The 15,789-nt window shown below is 47.2% G+C and overlaps 3 protein-coding genes across 5 annotated transcripts; all 3 read right to left on the bottom strand.

Moving 5' to 3' along the window:
• Positions 1-141: 141 nt before the first annotated feature.
• Positions 142-4,939, bottom strand: LOC6727938 (indole-3-acetaldehyde oxidase). Its single transcript, XM_016176648.3, has 6 exons — positions 4,557-4,939; positions 3,703-4,437; positions 3,028-3,261; positions 2,521-2,965; positions 1,420-2,457; positions 142-1,361 (listed from the first exon to the last, which is right to left on the bottom strand). The coding sequence occupies exons 1-6, from the start codon at positions 4,767-4,769 to the stop codon at positions 229-231; spliced, it is 3,798 nt and encodes a 1,265-aa protein (XP_016034544.1). The 5' UTR covers positions 4,770-4,939; the 3' UTR covers positions 142-228.
• A 190-nt stretch (positions 4,940-5,129) lies between these two features.
• On the bottom strand, positions 5,130-10,107 carry LOC6727937 (abscisic-aldehyde oxidase). The gene is made up of 8 exons (XM_016176647.3): positions 9,897-10,107; positions 9,725-9,827; positions 9,118-9,272; positions 8,324-9,058; positions 8,033-8,266; positions 6,881-7,972; positions 6,113-6,821; positions 5,130-6,053 (listed from the first exon to the last, which is right to left on the bottom strand). The coding sequence occupies exons 2-8, from the start codon at positions 9,762-9,764 to the stop codon at positions 5,254-5,256; spliced, it is 3,765 nt and encodes a 1,254-aa protein (XP_016034543.1). The 5' UTR covers positions 9,765-9,827; positions 9,897-10,107; the 3' UTR covers positions 5,130-5,253.
• Positions 9,897-15,203, bottom strand: LOC6727936 (indole-3-acetaldehyde oxidase). Of its 3 annotated transcripts, none has more exons than XR_006541824.1 (8): positions 15,087-15,203; positions 14,851-15,005; positions 14,048-14,788; positions 13,765-13,998; positions 12,610-13,701; positions 11,844-12,552; positions 10,333-11,783; positions 9,897-10,273 (listed from the first exon to the last, which is right to left on the bottom strand). XR_006541824.1 is itself a non-coding variant. In XM_002103255.4 (7 exons), the coding sequence occupies exons 1-7, from the start codon at positions 15,124-15,126 to the stop codon at positions 10,984-10,986; spliced, it is 3,771 nt and encodes a 1,256-aa protein (XP_002103291.1). In that variant the 5' UTR covers positions 15,127-15,203; the 3' UTR covers positions 9,897-10,983. The 3 variants fall into 3 exon arrangements, 1 of the variants encoding a protein (XP_002103291.1); XR_006541825.1 differs by having other exon boundaries at positions 9,897-10,217; XM_002103255.4 differs by having other exon boundaries at positions 9,897-11,783.
• Positions 15,204-15,789: the final 586 nt, after the last annotated feature.

The following is a 15,789-nucleotide window of genomic DNA, read 5'->3' as shown; positions in this document are numbered from 1 at the left end:
GCAAAAAATTTCTTCTAAACACATATGTATGTACATATTTAAACATAGAACTCCAATAGGAATTATATAAACAAGAGAACGATTCTTCATTCTTCAAATTATTTTCACATGATTGTATATTTATCCAATAAGAATAGTTACATAATACAGATAAAAACAAAGAAATAAAAGATTGAACAAAAAGAATGAAATATCGGAAATTACCCAAATCTAAGACAGAACTTCCTTTCACTGCAACGCGAATGTTTCCACCTGGCTTCCGGAGTTGAGGACGACCGTTTCCGGCGTCGTAGGTGCCCCCAAGCGAACCCACTCCCTCGGAAGACCCGCATCGTTCCTGGCCGACTGTATGGCGTGTTGCATGGCGAACAGAGCTCCGACAGCCAGGCACAGAGCAGGCTCACCCGTGGCCTTGGATCGCATGAAGCCCACCGGGTTGGGACTTTTCTGGAGCAACTCGATGCGGAAATCTATTGGGATATCCTTGGCGCCTGGTGGGTGGTAGTTCCAGGTGCGGTTCGTCAGTATCTGACCTGTCTGGCGATCGTAAACCAGCTGCTCGGTGAGATAGTAACCCAAACCCATGACAAAAGCGCCCTCGACTTGACCCACATCGATGTGTGGACTTAGGCTTTCCCCGGCATCCTCTAGGATGTCAACCCGGCGGATCAGATGGTTGCCCGTCAGAATGTCCAGTTCCAGTTCGGTGAGACTCAACCCGAAGATGTTGTAGTTGGGTATATCGCCCAACCGGTAAGATTCCGTGGCGATGAGAAAGACGGACTGCAAAAAGGCCGCTTGGAGCACCTGCACCCAGGTGGCCCGAGGTCCAAGTCTTTCCTTCACCGGAGCCAGTCGCTTGTTCAGAGTGTCGCAGGCTTTTCTCACTGCCAATCCGATCATCTCGCTGGTCATCGAGTTGGCCGTCAGCATGGAGTTGGCTCCGTTGACGGTATTGCTAGCCTCCACTCTCACCTGGTCCAACGGAACACCCAGCACGAAAGCTGCCACCTGGGCCGCCTTGGTGTTCACTCCTTGGCCAATCTCAATGCCTCCGTGCGAGATCACCACCGACCCGTCCTCATGATAGATGGCCACTGTGACCGGATAGTTGAAGGCCACGGTCGTGTTCAGCGGGAAACTCATTAGGGCCAATCCCAGACCTCGTTTGCGCCATCGGTTCTGCGAGTTGAATAAGTTAATCTGGTCCCGCCGCTTGCGGTACTCCGTGGAGGCCAGAAACTTTGGCAGGAGCTGCACCATTTTACTTCCGGGCTGAAGATTAACCAAACGAACATCGGCAGGATCCAGCTGGCAGGTGAAGGCTATGTGCTCCAAAGCGGTCTCCGTCATGGCAATTCCTGTAAATGTTAACGATATATAAATACTATCAACCTTTTAAAATGGTTTTTGCTTTACCCTCTGCAGAACCAGGAGCTCGACACCAAGTGGAGCTGGGTGCATCCGTTCTGATGGCACTGCCTTGGGTCCTATAGTTCGCGTCAGTCAGATTGTAAACATTCCTCAGAATTGGCAGAGTCAGGAAGTCAACCACGTTCTCATTTAGATTACATCCGGCATCCTCATAGTAGTTATTACTCAACATGATAATCGATCCATTGGCTCTGGCTCGGAACTCGTAGTCTGATCTGCAGGCCCATCGTTTGCCAATGCTCTCCATCATGGACTCTATGGTCTGGACAAATCTAGCAGGCCTCCTCAGCTTTGAAGCCACCAAAGCCGTGGCGCAAGCAACTATATTGCCCCTAGTGACCTTTGCACCATACGCTCCACCCACTCGTCTAACTTGGAGCTGAATGGAGTTCACACTAACACTCAACATGTGGGCAATCGCTCCTTGGGTGGCGTCCATCCATTGGGTGGCGCAGTATACCTGCAGAATGTTATCCAGCGGCACCACGATCGTTGTTTGAGGTTCCATGGTGAAGTGGTATTGGGACCCAAGCTCCAGGATCCCCCTTCCCAGAACATCGCCGGGTGCAAGAGGAGGCATCTTTAGGGGTTCCACAGGATCCTTCTTTGTGCTCACAATCCGATCGGTTTGCTTTTCTGCTAACACTTGGTTCATGGTCGTGAAGATCTTTCGCTGATCCCGGGCATAGGTGACCACAACTAATGTTGCAGCATAGACAGCCGCATCGTGGGTGAGAGCTGCGATGACTCCCAACGGTTGATCAAAGTACTTGACCCGACCGGCAGCAAAAATCTCGTCAACCTCAGGGGTAAACTGATCCACCAGAACAAAGTTGTTGGAGCCTGGGATATCCTTGGCCGAATAGAAGGCCACCACTCCCTTGCACTGAAGAGCAGCGGAAGGATCAATCTGCTCGATGGTGGCACCCACTCGTTTTGCAGTTACAAAGGCACAGTGGATGGCATTCGAGGTGGTCAGCAGGTCGTTCATATAAGTGGCTTCGCCAGAGCACTGAATGAGACCTGGAAATCCAAAAAGATAATAATAATACTACGTATGGAAAATGGTTTTCTTGAACTATGTACCTTCTAGTTTTTGTACAGGTTGCGTGACGGGATAGTTTTTCTTAATCGTCTCAAAGGATTGGCTTCCCGAGGAAAGTGGTCTCTCCAGTAGCAAGCCTCCAGTGCGAAATCGTTCTCGAACTCGTTCCTTGGGTGCGGTGGCCAGCAGAAACTTGTAAAGCAAGGAGCAGGCTAGCATCTGGCGATATTCCGGGGAAGCCTCCGGCGGACGCTCCTCGGGTTGCAAGCTAGCTGGGAGTTCCTGAAAGATCTGCGCAACTGTGGCGGGATCGTACAGATCCCTGCCAGGAAGCAGTTGCTCCACTTGGTCATCGTGTATGTAATCTGGTCGGATGTTGCCGAAACATATGCGTGCGGAGTGGACAATCCTGCGCTGAATGTCCTGCCATTCAATGAGAAAGCCTGCATTCACATATGCGTGAACACTCTGCGCTCTGGACAGGATCTGTTGTTTGGAGAGGAGATTTAGTTAACTAAATATATATTTTTAGGAATTAGTTCAACCACCTTATAAGATCTGAACAGGAATCTGTCCTTTGGATAGGCTTTCAGGATAAAACCACCCAGCACTAGCTTGGAGGTTGTATCGCTCAGATAAGTCAGCAGGTTCATCACCCTTTGCGTACTGGGATTATCGTAGACCAGGACGTGGACATCCAAAGCCTCAAATGTGATGAACACATCGGAGGGAAATTCAAAATGCTGCTTCTTGATGTTGATGTTGCCCGCCAACGTGCCATTCTGTGGAAAATTAATTATAAATTATTTACTAAATTTTAAGTTACAATTTTATATATTTTTCTAAATACAATTTCTCCCAGTGTCTGCGGCGACTTGAATTGATTTACTATCTTTGTTGTGAAAGTAAAATGGGTTTTTAAGCTAAAATGTTCTCTGTGGTAAGAGTTGCTTTCTTTTGTTAAGAAATTGGAGAGTAACAACTCAAGGCAATGACTTCGATTTAAGAAGTAAATTAACTTTGCAATTTAAATGAACAATACTTATACGGTGACATAATAAATCGAAAAGTTCATTGGCCTTAAAATATGTTGTTAAATAAGTGTTAATATAAATCGCGGGAGAAAGAGCATTCAGTTGTCAGAAACTACTATTATTTTCGCTAATCTTCGTCTTGGCCAAGCGCCAAAACGAGTTTCTGGATTTATGGAGCGCTCTACTCACATTTCGCACCGGCACATTGGCAATCAGGTTGAAGTGCTGCCACAACTGGGCACAATACTCGAATCCGGGCCTCTTGGCAGCCAGCAGGAAAACCTGCATGGCATCCGTGAGAGTGACATTCGCGCCCAGCAGCAGATGATCCGATTCAATGCTGTACTGCCTCAGCTCCGGCACCATGTTCACGTCGATGAAGTGTCGGATGTCCCTAGGTCGCCGGTAAACTCCATGGGCGGTGTTTCCGGCCACCAGCATGTAGAGATCTCCGTTCGCCACCTGACTAAGGGCTCCAAAGAGCTCTGCCAGGGACTTGGGCCAGTACCACTGACTACCCCCATGATCCCTTACAGGTGGTCTCGAGCAGCTGCCCTTGCAGGATTGTCCAGTTCGCGGGCAGAGCAGCTCGAAGGAGTCCTCGATGTCCACACATTCCGGCGGCACCTCTATGTTACTGTCCACCGCGAAGGACTTCATGGCATCCAGAATGGGTCGATAGCCGGTGCAGCGGCAGAGGTTTCCGCCGAAAGCGTCCTCCACCTGCGACATGCTCACCTGCCCGCGATGTTGCTCCAGCAATCCGTACATGTTCATCACGAATCCGGGCGAGCAGTAGCCACATTGGGTGCCATTCATCTGAGCAAGGCGCTTTTGAATGGGATGGTAGCCACTCTGCTGGTTGCCCAGTCCCTCGTCCGTCATGATCTCCGCATCGTCACAGGTGTTCAGGAGCGTCAGGCACTGTGGAATGGTCAGATTTAACCCAGCGTTTAATTATATTTTAATTCTAGTAATTACAAATTTAACTTTTTATTGCTCGCTGTGGGGAGGAAGCCACTCCTCGAAAAGCGACTTCTTACCGAGTTGGCTGCCCGGGACTGAACCTCCTGGGTGACCGGGTGGCGCCTGCGGATGACGCAGACGCAGGAGCCACAGCCGCCCTCCAGGCACATGTACTTGGTGGCCGTCAGGTGCAGGTGCTCCCGGAGGAAGGCGTTGAGGGTGGTGTCCGGTGCATAGTCAGCCGCCTGCACCTCGTACGGAAAGCCATTCACATTGAACTTGATGCTCATCGCTGCACAGTCGTCGGTCGAATGGAGCTCTTTTGGCCATTCGTTTCTATTTCAAAGCGCTGCTGAAACCTGATTACCCGTTAATTAGGCTAAACGGGTTGGAGCAGATTAAAGTGCCATCTAAAGCATACACTGAGCGAAACCGTGCACTCTGCGAAACTAACAATGTTTTTGCTCATGCGTTGCGATGAACGCTTTTTTTGATAAAAATTTAAATTTAAATTTGTTTTCGTTATTTTGTGATAATTTCCAGAATATCATATTTTATCGTTTTGTGTTAAAATACAATACGAATGAGTCAAAAATTGGTTAGAGTTGTTAATGTCACGTTTGATTGATAATCCCACCACGATATTTAACTTGATTATAACAATGCAACCAAATGCATTCCAATATAAAAACTTTAATAATATTTCATATATATGTATGAAGATAGAACAATATGTATATGTAAATGGTGCAGAAGCCCATCAAAACCATATATTTACTTAAGCCTAAAACTGGCTGCCTCATGTCCAGCATTGACCACCAGAGTTTCCGGAGTTGTGGGTGCACCCAGACGCACCCACTCCCGCGGTAGTCCTGCATCCTGACGGGCTGAATCCAGGGCCTGTCGCAGGGCGAAAACCACACTCACTGCCAAACAGCAGGGTGGTTCTCCAGTGGCCTTCGACCGCATGAATCCCGCTCCAGAGGGATTGGGTTTCTGAATCAGCTCAATGCGAAAATCAATGGGAATGTCCTTGGCACCCGGCGGCTTGTAGTTCCAGGTGCGGTTGGTGAGCAGGCGACCTGTTTCCCGATCGTACACCAGCTGCTCACTCATCCAGTAGCCCAGGCACATGACAAAGGCACCCTCAATCTGACCGATGTCTATCCAGGGACTCAGGCTCTCTCCGGCATCCTCCAGGATATCCACGCGTTTGATCTGACTGTTTCCAGTTAGCACATCCAACTCTATTTCGGTTAGAGCCAGTCCGTAGATATGATAGTTCTGCATATCGCCCTCCTTGTAGTGATCAGAGGCAATCAGGTTGATCGATTTGCCATAGGCAGCTCCAACTGTTTCAATCCAACTGGCATCCTTCTTCTTCACCGGCTCCAAGCGACTGTTCAAGGTCTCACAGGCCTTCCGAACTGCGTAGCAGAGACTTTCGCTGCCCACTGCTCCTCCGGTGACCATCGAATTGGCTCCATTGATGGTGTCGGAGGACTCCACCTTGATGAAGCTAAAATCGATGCCCAGGGTGTAGGCAGCCACCTGTGCCACCTTAGTGTTCATACCTATAGGAAAATCAATATGTTATCAATAAAATAATATCTTAAGTGGGCTGTTTACTTACCCTGTCCCATTTCAATGCCTCCGTGGGTAACCACAACAGTGCCATCCACATGATATATGGCCACTGTAGCCGGGTACTGGCCAAAATAGAAAATGGGATAGTCCATCACCGCCAATCCGAGACCTCGCTTCGTCCAGCGATTCTTGGCATTATGCGACTCAATTTCTTTTTTCCTCTGTGCGTATTCCCTAGACTCAAGGAACTCGGGAAGCAACTCGGATATCTTATTACCCGCCGCAATGTTTGCAAGACGAACTTCAGCCGGATCTTTCTGAACTTCGAAGGCAACGTGCTCGATGATGTTCTCAATCATGGCAATACCCTCCACAGATCCCGGAGCACGACACCAAGTTGAACTGGGCGCATCTGTTAACACCGCATTTCCGTTGTTTTTAAAGTTATCGCCGTTCAAATCATAACAATTGACGGCCGTGAAGGTTGAATGACCCTCAATGGGACTTTCATTGGGACTCCAGCCAGCGTCCTCATAAAAATCATTCGTCAAGCCCACAATCTTGCCATTATCCTTAATGTGACACTTGTAGTCGGAGCGACAAGCCCACCGCTTGCCATTGCAATCCATCATGGACTCCAGGGATTGAACAAAGCGAACGGGACGGCTTAGCTTGTATGCAGCTAGTGAAGCTGCACAGGCCACCTGGTTACCTCGGGTGATCTTTGATCCATAGCCACCTCCCAATCTACGAACCTGAACATAATAAATAAGGAATTAGTTTCAGGCGATGATAATTTAGATATTACACATACCTGTAGCTGAACATCCTTGGCCTTCACCTGCAGCATATGGGCAATCACAGACTGGGTGTGATCCATCCACTGAGTGGCCGAAAAGATCTTGAGACCATCCTCAAAGGGAATGGCCACTGTTGTCTGGGGCTCCATGGTAAAGTGATACTGCAGACCCATCTGGAAGATGCCTCTTACTTCCTTGTCCGGCTGGTCCGAGAACTTGATCTTCTTGGATGTCGATTTCGATGCTGGAACTATGCGAGAGGAATCCGGAGTTGCAGATGCAAATACATCTCCTAAGCTCGGCTGCAGCTTGAAGTCGGAGCTGGGATTGCTGTAGCTGATCCTGACCAGCTTCGAGGCTCTGTGTGCCTGGTCAGCAGTTAAAGCAACTATTACACCAGCTGGCTGCTCTGAGTGGCGCACCAATCCCGAGCAGAAGATCTCCTCCACCTCGAAACCAAAACTGGGCTCACAGAAAGTGTTAGTGCCGGGAATGTCTTTGGCACTGTAAAAGGCGATCACTCCAGGTTGCTTGAGGGCTTCGGAGGCGTCTATTGAATCAATGGTGGCTCCCACTTTGGTGGCGCCCACGAAGGCGCAGTGCAGAGTATTAGAAGTGGTCAAGACATCGTTCATGTAGGTGGCCTCTCCGGAGCACTGTATCATGCCCTCGACTTTTTCCACCGCTTGGGTGACGGGATAGTTCTTCTTCTGGGTCTGGAAAACTTGCAATCCAGAGGAGAGAGGCCGCTGCAGGATCTGCCCTCCGCTTCGGAATTTCTCGCCCACCTCAGCTACGGGTGCGTGCTTTAGGAGGAACTTGTAGAGCAGTCCGCATGCCAACTTGGAACGGTAAGCGGGACTGGCATCCGGCAGCACTTCATCAGGCTTAATCAGATCCTCCAGTTTTGTGAATGTCTGCTCCACCAGACTTGATTCGTAGGGATTCTGTCCCACCAGCAGTTTCTCAATAGCTGAGGCATGGATAAAATCTGGGCGGATTCCACCGAAGCAAATTCGAGCAGACTTCACCTTGTTGTCGGCTTCCAATTCTAGGAGAAAAGCTGCGTTGACATATGCATGGGCATTTTGGGAACGAGGCATGATCTGCGGATGTTTAAGTAGTATTTAAGATGATGTATTCCAAAGTTTGGTTAAGTATTATACCTTATAGGAGTCATAAATGTATTTGTCCTTCGGATAGGCAGGAAGGACAAAGGCTTTGAGCACCAGCTTCCTATCATTCGTGCCTAGATATTCAGAGAGTGACATTTCCTTTTCATCAGCAGCGTTTTTTAAAGCGACCACCCTAACATTCAGGGCCTCAAAGGATATGAAGATATCCGAAGGAAACTCGGGATTTTGTTTTTTGATCGAAATATTGCCAGCCAAAGTTCCAGACTGTAACAATACGAAAATAAATGTATTACTCAAACTAATCTAAAAAAATGTACTTACGTTTCGCACTGGAACATTGGCAATCAAATCAATGTGGTTCCACAGAACCTCCAAGTACTCAAATCCTGGCTGCTTCGAGGTAGTACGAATGATTTCCATGGTCTGGGTGAGACTGAGATTAGCTCCCAGCTTCAATTGCTGTCCCTCAGAGCTGTGCTGATGCAGTTCTTCCACTCCGTGCACGTCGATGAAGTGCTTGATATCCGTCGACCTTCGGTAGACCCCATGAGCCGTGTTGCCAGCCACGAGCATGAACTCCTCCGAATCCTTCACCTTGTCCAGGGCCTCGAAAAGTTCGCTCAGACTCTTGGGCCAGTGCCACTGAACACCATCTTCGTAGACCAAAGTGGACGGAAGGCAGCTGCCACTGCAGGCTTGTCCGGTCTTGGGGCAGTTCCGGGGCTTTAGATCCTCAATGTCCCCGCACTCGGCGGGAATCGCAATGTTGCTGTCCACCGCAAAGGACTTCATGGCATCCAGAATGGGACGATATCCAGTGCAACGGCAGATATTCCCACCAAAGGAGTTCTCCACATCCGCCATGCTGACCTTGCCTTCGTTCTGCTCCATCAAGCCATACATGTTCATCACGAATCCCGGCGAGCAGTAGCCGCACTGGGTGCCATTCATCTTGGCCAGTCGCTTCTGAATAGGATTGTAGCCGGTACGCTGATTGCCCAATCCCTCGGCGGTCACGATCTCCAGCTGGGCGCAAGTATTCAGCAGAGTGAGGCACTACGGAGAGGTAATTCATTAGCGATCGTTTGAGTAAGTTGCACGAAATGTGCTCCAACCGAATTGACTGCCCAGCTGCGCTTTCCATCGCGCACCACGCAGATGCAGGCGCCACATCCTCCCTCCTGGCACATGAATTTGGTGGCCGTGAGTTGGGCATGCTCGCGGATAAAGGTGTTCAGGGTGATATCCGGCGGAAGGTTGGTTAGATTCACTGCGGAGTACAACGAGTGGTGGAGGAGAGATGAAGCATATATACGAATGTGTATAATTAATTACAAAAACCTGAATGTGAGCTTGTGAAAAACATCTAACAATGGGCCTCAAATTTGCACTCTAATTTGTTTACCAGCTGTGTGTACGTATGTATATACATATGTAATTCCGATTAATGTTATTCGAGTTCCACAGCCACTTGATTTCGAGATCTGGCGAAGTTAATGATACACCTGCTTTGAAGCTAGAGGCGTTGCAACGTTCAGAAGTAAACACCCTCATTAGAAAAATTCTAGTATTTAGGGTATCTATGTGTATATGTAGCTATATAGCTCACTGATAAGTTATGAGTACCAAGCACTCGATGGTGAAGTATTGCCGTGAACTGATTTTCTGGCTCATAATCGATAACCACCTGGATACATATGTAGCTACATATGTATAACTCACCTGCATAGGGCAGCCCATTGATTGAGAATTTCGTAGTCATTCTGTTAGTTTTCCAGCAAAAACGGGGTAGCAAAAACTTAAATGTCAGCTGCTGAAGTGTTTTCTATAAATAATTCAATTAGTTGCGACTTGGCCAGAGGCGGCTTTCCATTATTTTCCACTTGCTGCTCACTTTTTGCTCCGGTCGCTGCGAGTGTCGCTGTTCGACTGACTGACTGATCAAAACATTGGGGCTCGAGTAGGTTCCTCCGTTTTTCGATTGCGATTTTCTCGAATGCCGTAAACAAAAAAGTTAGTTTCGACACACTCCGTGAGAGCCAACAACGATTTGAGCAGCCTGTCGAGCTCGACGATCGACGTTAATTGCAAATTGTGGACTGGTTGCTCCTCGACTCCAAGCCTCTATGAGCAAAAAATCCAAAAAACTGGCCGAATTTTGCTTGTTGCTTCGCCACCCAATTCGTCGGCAAATTTTCGATGTTTGTAAAAATAGCTGTGAAAAAGGGGGGCATAGCATCGGCAGATGTACACTTTAGATACCCTTCCGCACTTTAAAGCTTCCAAATTAACATAAAGACTTTTAAAAAATATTAATGTATTAATTGTACCTCACTTATTAAATGCAATTGCTAGGGTATTCAGTAGTCGCCAATGAAATATATACACAAATATTGCTGAGTCACAAAATTACTCTATCAACAGAGAAAGACTTTGTTTAAACTAAGATTGCATTTTAATTTCATATGCGAATGATTTGATTAGATACATATGTATTAAATATTTTTCAAGGTATTGTATAATAATGACTATTCGAAATGGACAGACTCGCAAATATGCTTTAAATTCGTGACGAGCGTGATAAGAACTGTAATAAACCGGCAAAGCGAATCACGTGTACACTAAAAATAAAAGAGAGTGCCGCGATAAACATAAAGAGAATGTGTTAGCCGGCCGGCGAAAAAACATACCGTTTTTTCTCTCTGTTCGGAATTCGGAGCTTTCAAAACAAATAAATCATTTTGAAAGCTTCGCATATAAAAAAAACTTTTAACGATAAACTAGAATATCAAGCTTTGGATGACATAATACATTGAGAAAAACGTTTAGTTAAGCAAAATGAATAAATATTATTTAAAAAGGAATGAAAATGGGGTTAGAATTAATTAATTGGAAGTACAGATATGATAGATTTTGATAATTGGATATAAAATGTATATTTCGGATTATAATATTTTTTACTTGGATATATGAAATTGATATTATTTCAACTTGAACTCCGAAACTTGGTGGCCGGCATTTAGTAGCAGAGTCTCTGGAGTTGTAGGTGCCCCCAAGCGAAGCCACTCCCGAGGAAGTCCTGCATCCTGGCGCGCTGATTGCAGAGCCTGTTGAAGTGCAAAAATCACACTAACAGCCAAACAGCAAGGAGGCTCTCCGGTGGCCTTTGAGCCCATGAAACCCGAACTACTCGGTCGTGGATTGTGGACCAGTTCCACGCGGAAATCAATGGGAATGTCCTTCGCACCCAACGGCTTGTAGTTCCATGTGCGGTTGGTTAGCAGGCGACCATTGTCGCCCTCGTAGATGAGCAGTTCGCTGAGCCAGTAGCCCAGGCCCATGACGAAGGCGCCCTCCACCTGGCCGACATCTATCCAGGGACTCAGACTCTCGCCAGCGTCTTCTAGGATGTCCACCCGTCTGATCAGAATGTTCCCGGTCAGCACATCCATCTCCACTTCGGAAAGGGCCAGTCCCAGCACTTGGTAGTTCTGCATGTCGCCGGTCTTGTAGTGATCCGAGGCTATGAGGTTGATCAACTGGGCATTGGCCGCCTCCACAGTCTCCACCCAAGTGGCCTTGGCCTTTCTCACTGGCTTCAATCGGGCATTGAGCGTTTCGCAGATCTTACGGACTGCGTAGCAAACACTCTCGCTTCCGATGGCATAGCCAGTGACCATCGAATTGGCTCCATTGATGGTAGTTGAGGACTCCACTTTCACGTAGCTCAAATCGATTCCCAGGGTGTAGGCCGCCACTTGAGCTATCTTCGTATTCATACCTATAAAGAATAAAAGGGGTAATTAGTATAAGTCCAATGAAAGACAGCTCCCTTACTCACCCTGACCCATTTCTATGCCCCCATGGGTAACCACAACAGTGCCATCCACATGGTAAATAGTCACCGTTGCCGGAAACTGCCCAATGTAGATGACGGGGAAGTTCATCAAAGAGAGACCCAAACCTCTTTTTTTCCATCGGTTGTTGGCATTGAATGCCTCGATCTCCTTCTTCCGGGAGTAGTACTCCCTAGTCTTGAGGAACTCTGGAAGGATGGTTGCCATCTTACTCTTCTTACTAATGTTTGCTAGTCGCACTTCGGCTGGGTCTTTCTGGATTTCGAATGCCACGTGCTCGATGATGTTCTCCATCATAGCAATGCCCTCCACCGATCCAGGAGCACGGCACCAAGTGGAACTGGGGGCATCCGTAAGAACAGCATGACCACTTAGCTTGAAGTTGCTATCGGTGAATTCATAGCAGTTGGCAGCTGTGAAAGTGGAGTGTCCTTGCACAGGACTCTCATTCGTGTTCCAGCCAGCGTCCTCATAGAAGTCGTTGGACAGCCCGACGATCCTGCCACTGGTCTTCACGTGACACTGATATTCGGAACGACAGGCCCACCTTTTTCCATTGCAATCCATCATGGACTCCAGGGATTGTACAAAGCGAACGGGACGATTCAGCTTATGGGCAGCCAAGGCGGCTGCACAGGCAACCTGGTTACCTCTGGATATTTTGCAGCCATATCCACCACCCAATCTGCGAACCTACAACGAAAGTACTTAAATAATACTAAACAAACTTAATTAAATTATTTGTGTTACCTCTAGTTGCACATCTTTGGCTTTCATCTGCAGGGTATGGGCAATCACTGATTGAGTCTGATCAATCCATTGGGTAGCCGAGAAAACCTTTAGTCCATCTTCAAAGGGAATAATAATAGTGGTCTGCGGTTCCATGGTGAAGTGATACTGCAGTCCCATTTCGAAAATACCCCTTACTTCCAAATCAGGCTTGTCAGAAAACTTAACTTCCTTAAGCTTTGATATAAGCAAGGGTATAATGCGAGAAGTATCTGGAGTTTCGGAGGAGAACACATCCTTCATGCTCGGCATCAACTTGTAGTTGGAACTAGGGCTGCTGTAGCTGATCCTGACCAGTTTTGTGGCCCTTTGTGCTTGGTCAGCAGTAAGAGCCACGATTACACCCACTGGCTGTTCGGAGTGGCGCACCATTCCAGAGCAGAAGATCTCCTCCGCTTCGTAACCAAAACTGGGCTCACAGAAAGTATTCGTTCCGGGAATGTCCTTCGCAGTGTAGAAGGCCACCACTCCTGGATGTTGGAGAGCTTCCGAAGCATCGATTTGATCGATGGTGGCTCCCACTTTCGTGGCACCCACGAAGGCGCAGTAAACGGAGTTGGAAGTGGTCAGCACATCGTTCATGTAGGTGGCCTCTCCGGAGCACTGGATCATGCCCTCTAGCTTCTGCACGCCCTGTGTCACGGGGTAGGTCTGTTTATTGGTCTGGAAGAGCTGCAAGCCGGAGGAGAGTGGCCGCTGGAGCAGCTCACCGCCGCTCTTGAACTTTCCGCTGACCTCCGCATCGGGGGCGTGTTTCAAGAGGAACTTGTAGAGCAGTCCGCAGGCCAATTTGGAACGGTAGGCTGGACTTGCATCGGGTAGAACCTCATCCGGTTTGACCAGACTCTCCAGCTTGCTGAATGTTTGTTCCACCAAATTGGATTCATAGGGACTGTGACCCACCATTAGCTGTTCAATATCTGTGGCATGAATGAAGTCCGGTCGAATTCCACCAAAGCAAATACGGGCAGATTTCACCTTGGAGTTGCCATCCAATTCCAGAAGAAATCCAGCATTGACATAAGCATGGGCGTTTTGTGCTCGTGGCATGATCTACAGATAGGAGAATAGTTATATAATATTAAGTTATTTAAGGTTGGTTTTGATTTGAGTTACCTTGAAGGAGTCGTAAATATACATATCCTTGGGGTAGCTAGGTAGAATAAAAGCCTTGAGCAGCATTTTTCTATCCGTATCACCTAAAAATTCCTCAAGAGTCATTTCTTTTTCGTCATCGAGGCCTTTCATGGCAACAACTTTGACATCCAGAGCTTCGAAGGATATAAATATATCGGATGGAAACTCGGGATGTTCCTTTTTGGTACAAATATTGCCCGCCAAAGTGCCCGACTGAAACTTAAAATATTAAAATGTTCTAATAACATATAAAGTTGCTTACATTTCGAACAGGAACATTGGCGACTAGGTCGATGTGGTGCCACAGGACCTCAAGATACTCAAATCCTGATTGCTTCGAAGTGCTTCGTATTATTTCCATTGTTTCGGTCAAACTGAGACTAGCCCCCAATGTAAGTTTTTCCTTATCTGAACTATACTGATGCAAATCCTCCACTCCATTCACATCAATGAAATGCTTTATGTCGGGGGATCTCCTGTAGACACCATGAGCTGTATTACCTCCAACCAGCATGAACTCGTCCGAATCCCCGACATTTTCTAGCGCCTCGAATATTTCCGCCAGTGTGCTTGGCCAGTACCACTGGGATCCATCCTCGTAGATTAGTTTGGATTGCCGACATGTACCCTTGCAGGCTTTTCCCGTTCTTGGACAATTTCGAGCCTTCATGTTGAGATCCTCAATATCAACGGTCTCTTCGGAAACATCAATGGTGCTGTCCACAGCAAAGGACTTCATGGCATCCAGAATTGGACGATATCCAGTGCAGCGACAAATGTTTCCACCAAAGGAGTTCTCCACCTCCTCCATGGTCACTCTGCCGCCATGCTGCTCCATCAACCCATACATGTTCATCACGAATCCCGGCGAGCAGAAGCCGCACTGGGTGCCGTTCATCTTGGCCAGCCGCTTCTGAATGGGATGGTAACCCGTTAGCTGGTTACCCAGTCCCTCGCACGTAATGATCTCCAGCTGGGCACAGGTATTCAGCAGCTTGAGGCACTGAAAATCGATGAGCAGGAGCACAGTTAGAGCTGGAATGATCTGGCTGCCCTTCGACCCACCGAGTTCACTGTCCAGGTGCTCTTCCCATCGCTCACTGCGCAAACACAGGCTCCACATCCTCCCTCCAGGCACATGAACTTCGTGGCCGTCAGTTGGGCGTGCTCCCGGATAAAGGTGTTCAGAGTTATGTCCGGTGGGAGGTCGGTAAGGTTAACTGGCACAGATCGGGATTAATTGGCAAGGCGAGAGATACTCATTACACGTAAAGGATCCTACGCCTAGTGTCTTGTCATACCTGTATACGGTTGTCCATTTATGGTGAAGGTGGTCGACATTCACTTTAATTTATATTTTAGTTATTGAATAAACTATCAGTTTTGGTCGCTATAACACACTGCAGTTACGATCTCCGCTCAACTGGCACTTGCTGGCTTAAAACCTCCATTTATTGCATTTTATCATCTGCGGACTAATTTAATATTTGCCTTTGTCAGCTTCTAAATAAAGAGTAATTTGCTAAAAAACGTTATAAATGGCATATTCCCGCTTTAGTGATTTCATTCATCTAAAATGTTGACATTTTTCGCCTTTGTTTGGCTGCAATTTCCATTATTTGATATACCGATTAGCAGAGGTAACTGATTCCATTAGAAATTCAATGCTTTGTGTTTAAAGGATTTAATTTGTGGCTGTATTCAAATGCAGTTTTTCATTTGCCAACTCATCATTAGTCATTTTATATCATGCACTTTTTATCCCAAACAAGGCTTAATGTTTTTCGTTATTGGCTCCTTTATCGCCATTCGGATTTTGTATCTTGACGCGACTTAATTAATTAAATACATGTTCCCTCCTCGTTGTTTCTTTTATTAACCGTTTCCATAAAAAAAGGGGAAAATAAGCCGAATAAAACTGTCAACTCATTGGTAAATCATTTGTCAAAATATAAATCGATGTTTCCTTTTCGAGGAACGCTTGGACGACGGGTCAGCCACCAA

The sequence above is a fragment of the Drosophila simulans genome, chromosome 3R (genome assembly GCF_016746395.2).
Source record: "Drosophila simulans strain w501 chromosome 3R, Prin_Dsim_3.1, whole genome shotgun sequence".
Classification (NCBI taxonomy): Eukaryota; Metazoa; Arthropoda; class Insecta; order Diptera; family Drosophilidae; genus Drosophila; species Drosophila simulans.
Note: the sequence above shows the minus strand (reverse complement) of the source record. Positions and strands in the feature narration are given on the sequence as shown.

Bases quoted from the DNA above. Each gene is read 5' to 3' on its own strand.
- LOC6727938 (XM_016176648.3), bottom strand. From the start codon at position 4,769: ATGAGCATCAAGTTCAATGTGAATGGCTTTCCGTACGAGGTGCAGGCG. The intron at 4,438-4,556 runs GTAAGAAGTCGC...ACCATTCCACAG, and splicing joins AGTCCCGGGCAGCCAACTCG to TGCCTGACGCTCCTGAACAC. The intron at 3,262-3,702 runs GTGAGTAGAGCG...AATTTTCCACAG, and splicing joins CCAATGTGCCGGTGCGAAAT to AATGGCACGTTGGCGGGCAA.
- LOC6727937 (XM_016176647.3), bottom strand. From the start codon at position 9,764: ATGACTACGAAATTCTCAATCAATGGGCTGCCCTATGCAG. The intron at 9,273-9,724 runs GTGAGTTATACA...TGTACTCCGCAG, and splicing joins CAATGGGCTGCCCTATGCAG to TGAATCTAACCAACCTTCCG. The intron at 6,054-6,112 runs GTAAGTAAACAG...ATTTTCCTATAG, and splicing joins AGGCATTGAAATGGGACAGG to GTATGAACACTAAGGTGGCA.
- LOC6727936 (XM_002103255.4), bottom strand. From the start codon at position 15,126: ATGTCGACCACCTTCACCATAAATGGACAACCGTATACAG. The intron at 14,789-14,850 runs GTGGGTCGAAGG...ATCGATTTTCAG, and splicing joins GCACCTGGACAGTGAACTCG to TGCCTCAAGCTGCTGAATAC. The intron at 12,553-12,609 runs GTAACACAAATA...CTTTCGTTGTAG, and splicing joins CCAAAGATGTGCAACTAGAG to GTTCGCAGATTGGGTGGTGG.